We start from the raw sequence: 13306 nt of genomic DNA, 5'->3' as shown, positions 1-13306 counted from the left end.
GCTGTAAGTCGATTTTTTAATTTTATATAATGGATCTACAGTATATACGGAATGGTATGCGAGACCTTGCTTTAGCCCAAGTGTCTGCTGTAGTCTACCTTAACACTGCGGTGAATTTCTGTCCTTTAGAAGTGTATTTCACGTAGTTCAGTGACATTAGTTTATACAACGGCTGTACATAGTTTGCTCATTTTCTTTTTTTTTTTTTTTTCATGACACTGTTTATTCTAGGGATAACCTCTTGGTACATCATCATTCATTTTGGAAAGAGGACAGTTATAAGAGCAGACAGACTGTAATGTAACTATTTGTTCTCATAGTCATGAGCAGTGACGATCATAGGATGAGTTAAGAAGCTGCAATGTTCGTGAGAAATATAATAAAATTTAGAGCCACTGAAGTATACCGAGAAACAGATTTTGGATTTAAAACATCATCGACAAGATTTTATTTTGCATATTAGCGAATAAATATTGACCTCCATAACACCTTCAGCCCAAAGACGTGTATGTATGTATGTATATATATATATATATATATATATATATATATATATATATATATATATATATATATTACTTTTTTGTTCTTGCTTCCGCCAGAAGATTTTATGTAGTTTACACTAATTCACTAGTAAGGAGGAGGAGGAGGAGCTGTAGTATGTAGTAGTAGTAGTAGTAGTAATAGTAGTAATAGTAATAGTAGTAGTAGTAGTAGCAGTAGGAGCAGTGATAATAGTAGTAGTGGTAGTAGTAGAAAGGCTTATTTGTACTACATGATCGCTAACCATGATAATTTAACGACTCTACTTGGAGGAATTCATTCCATCACTACATAATACACAAAATGAGTCGCTAAGGAGGAGGTCCTAAGGAGCCTTCTAAGTCGCGAGAAACTGCCCTTTGATTGCATTTAGGATTTTGCACACAGACTATAGGTCTAATCTTCGTCGTAACAAAAATATCGACTCTGATTTCGTCTTTTAAATATTATTCTTGTCATCTGTACACGATTTTATACAGCTTTGAAGAGAAATTAGGAACTGGAGGGATTATATGTCAGACTTCATTAACCTCTTCAGTGTGCGAGGGCCTTCCCAAATTGAATAGGCTGCATGTACCAAGAATAAAAAGAAAGAAAAAAATCACCACAGCTGAAGGGGTCGGGAATATCAAAACTAATCCTTTCTACGCCTTACTCCGATTTGCTTGTATCATTGCATGTCCGTCTTTTCCAACATGCTTTTCCAGTACTAGGTGTATTTCGCTTCATTTACAGTATATTTATGTCGAGCACTACCTTCCCTCTTGTCCCTTCTGCTTCATATTTTACCCCCCTGCCTTAAGTAAAAAATTCGTTGCAAGTCTTATCGCATGCTAAATGCTGGAAAAACGCACATTTAGCTGTAGCTGGGGAAATTATGGGGAAAAAAATCAGTATGGCAGTCAGATTATTATGAACATTAGCACATTTAAGCTGTTGCATGTAAAAAAAAAAAAAAAAAAAAAAAAAAAAGGTAAAGTTAAGGATGACTAGCATAGACTAAATTCGGCGAGATTACTTCATCATCATCATCATCATCATCATCGCCGTAGTCATCATCCTATTTCTCCCCTTGTCGAAATTATTTAATTATTTGTACGGACTTTAGTTGTAGCCACTTGTGAAGTCTGAGATATGGCTAGTGAAAATGCACACTAAAAATTTGGGTAGTATAACGAAAATTTGTGAACGAAAAAAGAAAAAAGTAACCAGTGTGAAGCTAACCACAGATAAAGCTGTCTTTGAGCCAGGGGTCGTAGTTTCCTTTTTATTCTTGCTGCCGCCAAGTTTGACAATTATATCGTAATTTGAATGAAAACCGTCAAATCACTGCATAAATAAACTGGTAAAAGGTCACTGAATTCGTCAGGAGATGGCAAGAATTAAAGTATCCGGGCTGAAGGGGTTGTAATTGAAGTATGATGTGTGAGTTGAGCCTTGAATAAGGTTAGACAGGTATATCAAGATAAATGAAATTACTGTGTGTAACATGAGCCAAGATAGGTGATACAAAGCAGGTGAGCCAAGAATACTGACCCAAGACGAGTGAGCCAAGAACATTTATTAAAGACAGGTGAACCAAGACAGATGAGCCACGACAGGTAAACTAAGACAGGTGAGCTAAGATAGATGAGTCAAGGCAAGTGATTCAGATAGAACTTTCGGCAGGCACGCTGGTGGGACGGCAACGAGTGGCCACAGAGTCCAGCCCCCTGGCGCCACACCTCAACCTCAGCAACATCAAGGTGACGCACTGAAACACCTTCACTTTCATCCTTATCTTTCACACCTTCACCCTCATCCCCTATCATTCACACTTTCAAATTCACACCTTCACTTTTATCCTTATAATTCACAACTTCACTTTCGTCCCGTATCTTTCACACTTTCACTTTTCATCCCTTATCGTTCACGCTTTCACTTTCGTATCTTCGCACTTACCCCTATCTCTCACACCTTCACTTTCATCCCTTATCTCTCACCCTTCACATTCGTCCCTTATCTCACACTTCACTTTCGTCCCTTATTTTTCACATCGTCACTCTCATCCCTTATCTTTCACCTTAATTTTTACACCTACATTCTCATCCCGTATCTTTCACACTTTCAATTTCACATCGTCATTTCGCTTCATATCTTTCCACACCTTCACTTTCGTCCTTATCTTTCACACCTTCATTTTCGTCCTCCCCACACCTTTACTGTATTTCCACACCACTCAAATCCCTTACCTGTACCTTTTAAACACACCCACTTGCACACCATCATCATATACAGGAATGCCTTTATGGAATCTAATCTTTTAGAGAAATAAAATCACCACTGCGCCTCCAATTCACAGTCACAGTCGTACGTAAAAACCTGTCATATTTCGTAACACTCGTGACATAATTGGAAGTGTCTATATAAGGTATCAAAATATGGCAGGGTTCTCCAGCTTTGGCAGTTGTCATCATCTGTGTTGTTTTTGCCTAACCCCAATATCGTCGATTTTTTTTTGTTTTGAGCGATCGTGCATGTGCCATTTCTAAAATATGATGGAGCTCATTTCATAGGTAATTTCACTTGGTTATAAACAATATGGCAAATAAATAAATAAATGAATAAATAGACATATAAATAATGTAAATATATAAAAATAGACTAAACGGTTGACTATAATGATTCGGTGTTAATAATGTCTGCTGTAATAATCAAAAAGTCAAACTAAACTAACAAACGAACAAATAAAAAAACCTTCAAATTTAATTACAGTAACAATAGATACACTAGACGCAGGATATAGCTTTGTCTGGGGTTCCCGTCACAGGATGCAGCGTCATGCAACAAAACCTGACAGATAATAAGGCAAAGGTATGAGAGCCAGGTAGACGCAAGCATCCAGCAGCAATGCAAAGGATAACTGTGAAGAAGCCTTGTTTGGTGTTTATCTTCGTCTCTGTTTTGACTCGGTTGTTATGTCTTGTTGTTCTCAGTTTTATTCCTTTTCTCTTTTATTTCCTTTGTACCGGAATTCATATAAGATATTTTTGCTCTCTGTCTGTCTGTCTGTCTGTCTGTCTCTCTCTCTCTCTCTCTCTCTCTCTCTCTCTCTCTCTCTCTCTCTCTCCGCCCTTTCTCACTCCCAAGGTCTCTAGTGCGTGCTTGGCTTCTCTATTGCTTGTTTTTTCATCCTCCCGCCAGATGGCATTGGTGAGGTGCTAATAAAGACCACAGAAACATGTTGAAAAACTATCTGTACCCTGTTCACTTTTACATGGCTTAAAATTGCCGTCTCTCCATCTTGATTGCTGAGCTGTAGCAAGAGACGAATACTGAATATGATGCAAGTCGCAAATTGTTATGGAGGGGATGTAGAGACGTAGCATCGTTTTACTTGCTACTGAGCTACGGGGAATATGCTGAAAAATTACTAAAATCACCGCCTAGTTAAGGTGGAAGAACTTAAAATCAAATCAAATCTAGCCAATGATGAAATAACTTGAATTTACCTAACTTATCTTCAACACCTACTCTACCTAAGCATAAACAAACTTAACCTACCCTCCTAACTGAACTGAACTGAACCTAAACATTCCTTATTTAACCCTCATGTTAGGAGAAACTAATTCTGCTCATCCCCCCCTTCTCCCTCCTCCTCCTCCTGCTTGTTCCTTCTTCCTTGACATCATTCGTTTTCCTTCTCTTCCTCCTCCTCTTCTCCCACATCTCTCTCCTAATATTTTTTGCGGTTGTCCCATAGTGTTATTTCAGTAAGGTTAAACTAACAGTCCAGTTTTTTCTAGTCTATCCTAACTCAGCTAACCATGGTAAATAAACCTCACTTAACCTAACCACCTTACATACGAACATGACGATCAGAGAGTAACAAAAAAATACATAAAATGCACTGTAATCGGTAATATATCAGTATACTAATAATCATCTGATCCTGCTATTGGTTAAAGTATGGAATTTTTTGGCCAGCATTCTCGTTCGTCAAGAAGACTTTTTAGCACCTGTGGTTAGTAGATGTAGTAGTAATAGTAGTAGTAGTAGTAGTAGTAGTAGTAGTAGTAGTAGTAGTTGTTGTTGTTGTTGCTGTTGTTGTTGTTGTAGCCCCAGGTTCATCTGAAACTTGAACCAGGTGGCCTCCAGGCAGAAATTGCCTTCATCCTGCAGTCCATTGGCTTCCCTTGGGGGATAAGGAGGGAGTTGAGGGATCTTTGTATAACCAGACAGTTGATCCACCTGTTTATATCGGTGCCACCACATGAAGGCGCCCCCGTCCAGCACCAGCACTTGGGGTTGAAGGAGGTATACTGAGTGTGTATTAACAGGTGAGCCAGTTTCTACACGTATTGGGTCGATGGCACCTAGGCATCATCGTACTGAAGGGGTTAACTGAGTGGTGTAATTACAGGTAGGCGAGTGTGTGAAGGTGTTGGGTCGACGATATATGGTGACCAGTTGTGATCCCGCCACGCGCACATACCTCACCTCCCTTGGTATGGCCCCGCCCCCTGACCTCCTGCCTCACCCATCACCAGTACCACCCTCTAAGGTAGATCGCAGTATCGTCAGTATGGTAATTGTAATGATAAGTGATTAACCTGCCTCAGAGCCGCGGATATGGGACCTGCCTTGCCTCATCTCCCTCGATATACTGTAGTTCTGTCTCATAATCTACCTCACTCGTCAAGACAGCCACCTTTTAATCTAGGTCACAGTATCGTCAGTGTTGTTATTATCCATCCATCCAACCATCCATCCAACCATCCATCCAACCATCCATCCTTCCGTACGTCACAATCCCTCTTTTCCCACATAAGAATGGAATAAGGTAGAGTCCAAATAAAATAAGGTGCAGGAAGGAACAGTCAACAGCATCCCTAATGCATGATGACACACACACACACACACACACACACACACTTTCACTCAACAATCAAGCCTCACAGACCTAACCATAAGCACATACTTTGATATTTTTCCTTAACCTGTCAGATAGTTAGTTTCGCAAGTCTCAAATTAATCAACTCTCAAGTAAAAAAAACAAAAGCAGCCACACCCTTGTCATGTGGTCATCCGTATGTAATGAATTCAACGTGAACAGTTATATGTGTATCGGAAGCATTACACCCACCCAATTTTTTTTTTTTTTTAATCAGGCGTGTAGTAGGGAGAGAGAAATGGTTTGGCAGCTAGGAGGGTCAATTAGGTGAAAATGAAATAGTGTTAGTGGATAGGTGTACTGTGTAGATTTTATACCTTATGCCTCACCCCTCATCTCATCCACCCTAGATTCAGTACCATACCTCTATAGCTCTATTATTATTATTATTATTATTATTATTATTATTATTATTGCAACTGCCACATTTTTATTAATTATTAAAGTTTTTTTTTTAGAGCGAGACACCTGGTACTGAAGGGACCTATAATATTGCTACGTTGTAACGAGTGAAAATTAAAAATACCGGAAATGTTTGTGTGAACCTGCAGAATGTGGTGAATGTTTTTTTTGGCGTATCCGGTAGAGCCAGGATTCCGGGGGCTTGAATGATGAGTGAATGACAGTGTGGCCTATTTGGATTGGGCAAGTTTGTGCTGTCTGGACATTGCTACTCCTCACCCTGCCCTTGGGTGGGAAAGGAGGTCCGGATGATGATGATGATGATGATGATGATGACTGAGTAGTTTAATGGAGACAACTGTGAATGGTCTCCCCTAAGCTTAAATTGTCTGACGGTAACAGCAGCAGAAAACAGACTTAATCTTACTGAAAGCTTTTGCCCGTAACTTCAAACCCCGTAGGTATGTGCAGTCTCTCAATAGGTCAATAAAAATCTGGTGGTAACGAACAGAGTAAGGATATCAGTGAAGGCGTAGAGATTAATATGCATAACCTGACGAGAGAGAGAGAGAGAGAGAGAGAGAGAGAGTCAACAAAAAATATATCCAGTCTTACAGGTTTAACGGAGAAAAAGTGTAGGGTTGTGTTGCCATGGTGAGATACGGACGCGCGCACACACACATCTCTCGGACGCACACAAATCTCTCACGCATAGCCATCACCATTCGAATTCAAAATTTTGGCGGGAAAGTCTGTGTTCTAATGATGCCAGCAGAAACTTTAGGGTTAATTAAAATGTTGGTGATAAATGTAATCCTGTACGAAAGCTTTTCCAATCTCACCGATAATGCTAAACTGTGCCGCCTGTGGTAACCCTGGCCAGACGTACGAGGTAAAACACACAGACAAGCAAACACACAGACAGGCAAACACACAGACAGGCAAATACACACACACATACATACATACATACAGACAGACAGACAGCCAGACACAGATAAGACAGTCAGCTCCCTACACACACACACACACACACACACACACACCGCTCGCTGGTGCAGTGGTAACGTTCTCGCTTGCCAACTGGTGGACGGGAGTTCGCGCCTCGCTCAGGTTGCGAAACGTTTCACTGACGAAGTGGGTGGTTACTGTCCCCCTTGAGCAAGGGGACGGGTGTGTGCGTGTGTGAAGGTCACAGCCTTGCCCTTAGATCGGACTATATGAGCTCTCAGCTCCCTTCCGGGAGGGTAAAAGCTGACGATCACGACCATCAAGTGATCCTGACCGACCCGGTGAATTTACACACTCGGCCAAAAGCTGTAGTCTGCCAACACGATTTTTTTTTTTTTTTTTTTGGCCACCGTCTGACAATTTTATTTGTCTTACGATAGACTTATTTTGAAAGGGTCAGTGAGGGTGACATCTAATCCTTCCATTTAAAAAATAAAAAAACTGAGCTGAGTAAAATAGGAGAAAAAAACAAATGACAAAAAAGAAAAAAGAATATTGGAAGGGTTAATTCATTCATTCATTCATTCATTGCCAGACGCCACGTATCCCAGACGGGGTGGCCAAGGGCTTAGAGTTAATTGTTTTACGGGGAGGGGCACTAATCCTCCACCAACCCCACTTGACGTAGGGATGCCAACAGCATCTGGTGTTCCCAGGCGGTCACCCATCCAAGTACTAACCAGACCCACGTCCTCCCATTTTTATGTAGATTTCATCATTAATACAGTTTTTTAAGCAGATTCCAAATTTGAATGTTGTTTTTGGGCGATTAGTTTTAAAACAAGTTAGGATAGGTTAGGTTAATTAATAACAATAATTAGGTTAGTTAATAATGACAATATTTAAATATAACATTTATTTCTCAATAACCAAATACAAAAGATGCATTTATTGTATTATCTGCAGAACATCTGAGTGCCAAGTGAGGGGTGGAGTGACGGCGGAAACGTCCTCACCTGACCGTCACTCCACCCCTCACTCGCCACTCAGCTGTTTTGCAGATAATACAGTAAATGGGCCTTTTGTGTTTGATTATTGTGAATTACATGTAATACTTGAATATTATTTGTTATTATTATCAAATTACCTAATTATCATTATTAACTACCCTAACCTAACCTACCTTAACCTAACTTAAAAAAAAAAAAGTTCTAAAAAGTATATTCAGATTTGGAATCAGCTAAAAAAACTGTATGCTTGACGAAATTTACACAAAAATGGGAGAACATGCACCAGACACCAAAGATCCAGTGTTTGGTTAATCGGCATATATATATATATATATATATATATATATATATATATATATATATATATATATATATATATATATATAAATCGGTACGAGAAGTATTCAGTCACAATAACTGTTCAGCAGCAGCAGGCATAAGAGTAACTACAGTCGTCGGGCAACAGCAAATATGAAGTGAAGAGTTGCTTCTAACCTCCATAATCTTACTCAGCTTGGTAAAGAGTTTCTGAATCAGAGGATTTAGATACACCCTTCATCTTCCCCTCTATTAATTTATTGCTCCCATACCCTCAGTAAAATAGTTTGGTAGTAGCAAGAATAAACTGTCAATAAAAGTCATCGTGATGGAGAGGTTAATCCATTCATTCCGGTGACGTTTTTCAAAGTTTTCTTCATGTTAAGTGATTCATTTAGAGCCAGGATTCCGGGGACTTGAATGATGAGTGGATGCAGGGATGGTCCATTCTATTGGGCAAACTTGGGCTGTTTGGACGTTACTACTCCTCACCTGCCCTAGGGTGGGAAAGGAGGTCCGGATGCTGATGATGAAGCGATTCAGTTTATAGGAAGGATCCCTAATAATGAAGATGATTTTTTTTTTTCTGTGGTTGTAGGCCCCAGGTTAATCTGAAATGTGAATCCAGTGGATTGCAGGCTTAAGTTGCCAGTCTGCAGTCCGCCATCCTCCTTTTGAGAGACAAGAGAGTAATTGAGGGGCGTTTGTTTGACCAGGGAGTGGAACCGCCTGGTTATATTGGTGCCACAATTTGAAGGCGTTCTTTTCCAGCACCGAGGCATTAATGAAGGCCGTTATAAATCCTCCATTTGGAAAAACTCGAACTTAATGCAATCGTCAAGAGGTAACAAGAGTAAAATTACGTCATGGGACTGAAAGGGCTAACTGAGATATTAATCCTTTACACAGGACTGTCTAAAATATCTTCCTCTATTTCCTTTCCCTTGGGCTTGGTACAGGAGGCGATACCGGAGCTGACAGGTGCGGCCAAACTGCAGTTCATGGGTGACTGGCCAAAGACACACCCCTTGGCCACCTTCGTTATGCACAGTGGCCAAGTGCTCAGGTGAGAAACACATACAATAGGTGTGTGTGTGTGTGTGTGTGTGTGTGTGTGTGAGAGAGAGAGAGAGAGAGAGAGAGAGAGAGAATCACGTCAGGAATTTGTACTTTCGGGTTGTGGTATGGAGGGGAGATATAATGGTCTCACTAATTAAAATCGGTTCTAAGGTCGTGTATAAAACTATTTGTTATTAAAAGTATATTTACAAAGAATGCAGAAAAAATTACTGTTACAACTTAACGTACAGCACTTTCATGGGAGTGGAATATCATGCACTAAATCCATTTTGCATTTTTTCTCATACAAGGAAGTCTAGGTTAGTATAGGATAGGATAGGTTGCTAGGTTAAAGTAATAAAAAAAAAAAATGGAATAATGACCATCCTGGGAAAATCAAATAGCGCGTACTATGGCCTAGTGAAAAATTGATATATGGAATGGAAATCTGCGTCCCAGTATCCATGGTCTAAACTGTTATGTATATGCTTGTGTATATGTGCACATTATATGCTTGTGTATAATTTGTGTATGTCGGTATCTGCTTTTCTTTTATGTATCCGATTGTGGGCATAAAGTTGGCATTCCGCTCCCTGAGGCCCATCAGTCCTCGCACTTGCCACACCCCTACACATGTCGTTCCGTTCTAATACCCATCGGTCATAATACATACTAGGGATGCCTCATATAGGACTGATGATGGTGTCTTTATGATACGTCAGTGGGTCTTGTGGAAGATCAGTAAAACCTGGTTAGAAACTCAGGTAAATTGTCCCCTGTCGTAACGTGGGATCAGACTTGTGACTTTTCGAACAGGAGACCCCATCTCTATGACTACGTATTCATAACCCCCAGATTCTACGGTGAGTGGGTGGATGGTAGTGTTATGGCTGAGGGTGTGGGTGGTGTGACGGAGCGGGTGACAGAGAGGGTGGAACTACGATACTACTTGGAGGATGACACTGCAGAGGTGAGAGTACATCACCTCACCCCACACCAGCACGCCCTTACGCCCACACCGCCCACACTTCCCACAAAGCTGCTGAGGCGGTCGCCCATCCCTAAAGTGAGTCGAAAGTTAAATTCTGCATCATTACCTACACATCTGCTCATATATTCTTCTCCAGGGTGTCCACAAATGATATTTACAACTTTATAGGTGGTGGGATTTGTATGAAATAGAATCACGGTTTTTGTGGCACTTAAGTGTATAGTCTGAATTATTACTGACAAATCCGTTAACATGGGTATGGGCTTCATTGATGCTGTACCAGTCAGAGTTAGTAACTGGCAAAATTTTCAAGGAGTCTACCGAAGTGCCATATTTAGAAAATGGGTAGTTTGCTGGAAATTTACGTAGTACGAATATTTACATATCGTCTTAATTTATTCTCGATCTAATAATTACAATCAAGGTACACTTTATGGAATTTATAGTAGACTAAGATTTATTACAAGGGAAGACAAAGGACATAACCACGAGCACATATATGTAATGAATTATTGTGATATATTTATCGCGAGGTAGGTCTTGTATTATTATAGTAGTACATTAGCCCCCAAAAGTATCGCGGAGGCGGGCTCCAATGACATCTGGAATAATTACTGTAATACAGCTCATGATGTCCAAAGAAGATTAATGTTTTATCATCTGAGTACTTGAAGGAAAACAATCTATATTATAATGATCCGATTTCTGTATGTTTGCTGGTTTGTTACTAACACAGGAAAAACGGCACATGTAGTACAAATTTTTGTTAGAGCCAGGTATCGTTAAAATGCTCTAACCTGAAGAATGAAACAATTTCCAGGCCAATCGGGCGACCGGTTCCCGAGTTATGATTCATTTCTAGCCTTTTGTTTGGAGTGGAGGGGATGGATTCGTTCTTGGTCCGGGGTTGAAATTACCACCATAACACAAGAGAGAAGAATGACGTATTTCTTGTATTATCACTTTCTCGTCTCTCCTTCCTCCCTCCTTATACTCCTAAAATTGTGTAGTATAATGGTATAGTATTATCTATATTATAATGACCTGACTTCTGTATGTTTGTTGTTTTGTTGCTTGACATTGAGCAGAGGCCACCGAAGGCAGCCTTTAAGCGATTACTAATTAAATATGTAATAAGCTTACTATGTAATACTTCCTTATGAAAAAAGGTATACAAACGTGGGATGGAATCGTTGAGCATTTTGCAACAACCATTGCCTGTGGTATCAGATTGTCACATGCGAAGTGGACCAATGCATTTTGGAGCATGTGTGCATCGGACTAGCAGTTCGGAAAATTTCTTGTACGTCATCATTCCTAGCAGTACCGGACTAATGGATTGTCGTCAACCACACTAGTCGTTTTTTGGGTTATTGTGTGGAGTGCCCTGATCCATGGCTGAGTGCTACCTTTGGTCATTCTGTCCATCCCTATCCAAGTGTCCAATTACGATTTCTGTCTATCCATTTTGTCTATCCAATCATTCATTTTGCCTATCTATATCAGTCCATTCAATCAGCCATTCTGTTTGTCCATCCACCCATCCATAAGTTTATCACTGTCTATCCGAACAAAGCAGTTATTCTATCCGTCCACGCATCCTCAGTCTGTCTTTCCATCGTGCAGAATGTAAGGTGCTGGGTATTGCCTCGCAGTGTGCAGACAGTATGCCTGTGCCAAATCATTATGCTTGTCATTTTATCAGTTTAATCTGCGTGTGTGTGTGTGTGTGTGTGTGTGTGTGTGTGTGTGTGTGTGTGTGTGTGTGTGTGTGTGTGTGTGTTTCTGTCTGTCTGTCTGTGTCTGTCTGTCTGTCGTACAGGACGCAAGTGAGGTGTTGGGTGCCTCGTCGCTGGGTGCTGAGAGCCGGCCTACACTCAACTTGCTGGGGCTCAGAGGGGGCAGGGCACACCTCAAGGATCGCAGGCCTCAGGTAGACTCTCACACAGGTATTCTCTCACGACGATAAATCTTGGTTATGCTAATGTTTAAGGGGAAAGATGATTTGCCACCATGAGACAGCTAGTATTATATAGACTCAGAAATGATGTAATTACTGCCCTCTGATGTTTCCAGTCGGTGACTGGAGCTCCTGTAACTGAAGTGAGATGTGCAAAATATGCTCGCCTCGTAATGAAGCAAAATTAAGAAGTAAAAATTATTCGCAACGTCAAACTCTGACATGTAGATTCGCATAAGGCAGTCACTTTGTATAATTTTCCATAGGTATGCTCACCTGCGTATATTATATATATATATATATATATATATATATATATATATATATATATATATATATATATATATATATATATATTTTATTGCGGTATACTCTTAGATGCTAACGGCACCAGCTTGCACCAGTCAGGATCTTGGTGTACCGTCTTAGTTAACCTGGGGAAATTTGCTAGTGGTTACGATTTTTTTTGTTAAAAAAAAAAGAAAGCATCAACGGCTTAGAGTCTGCAAGACTTGTCACTTCCAAAAAGAGTTAAATAAAATTTAATATTAAAATTAATTACACTTTCCTGCGTTCAAAACTCTGGAGGCCATTGGCTGTGGGGAGATGAATAAGACAGTTCATAAAGGCGTATCCAGGACTGCAGGCAGGGTGTGTCCACTTGGCAAAATGATAACCTCGAGTCCTTGACTCATATGCTAACAAGGGGAGAGGGAGGGAGGGGATAAAAAAAAATCAATGTGTTTAATGTCCGGTGTGTGTGCTTGTGCATGTATACAGGCAGGAGCTCGGCCTGGGATGCTGACCCCTTATGACCTAGTACTTGGGAGTGAGGTGAGGGTGTGTGGGCGCGTGCTGAGGCTGTGTGAGTGTGACGCCTTCACCACAACGTATTACAAGAACGTACTTCACATTGGTAAGGCCAGTACAGGGACTCACCGTGCTTTCCTTCGCACTATGGAAAAAAAGTGAAGAAAATTGAGGTTTGCACCTTTTTTTATGGATAATCGGAGCTTTACTGGGCTTGGGATGTTTACCTATCTTTCTTTTGCCTTTGTGAAGTTTTTTTTTTTTTTTTCAAATAGTAATAATAGTAGTATTTAAAAACTGGCACATGTAGTTTTCTATGTTTAACCTCG

The 13306-nt window shown here is 40.3% G+C and overlaps 1 protein-coding gene across 1 annotated transcript in view; it reads left to right on the top strand.

Moving 5' to 3' along the window:
• Positions 1 to 13306, top strand: part of LOC145401329 (EF-hand domain-containing family member C2-like) — a 36052-nt gene that overhangs the window by 9357 nt on the left and 13389 nt on the right. The window contains exons 3-8 of the mRNA XM_080273654.1: positions 2212 to 2288; positions 4946 to 5071; positions 9117 to 9223; positions 10072 to 10282; positions 12030 to 12140; positions 12948 to 13083. Of these exons, the coding sequence (XP_080129780.1) occupies positions 2212 to 2288; positions 4946 to 5071; positions 9117 to 9223; positions 10072 to 10282; positions 12030 to 12140; positions 12948 to 13083 (768 nt within the window). The remainder of the gene's footprint in view (positions 1 to 2211; positions 2289 to 4945; positions 5072 to 9116; positions 9224 to 10071; positions 10283 to 12029; positions 12141 to 12947; positions 13084 to 13306) is intronic.

This window comes from Coenobita brevimanus, chromosome 55 (genome assembly GCF_032717465.1).
Source record: "Coenobita brevimanus isolate Jiangsu-jjx chromosome 55, ASM3271746v2, whole genome shotgun sequence".
Lineage (NCBI taxonomy): Eukaryota > Metazoa > Arthropoda > Malacostraca > Decapoda > Coenobitidae > Coenobita > Coenobita brevimanus.
The sequence above is the reverse complement of the archived record's forward strand: the minus strand, read 5'-3'. Positions and strand labels throughout refer to the sequence as shown.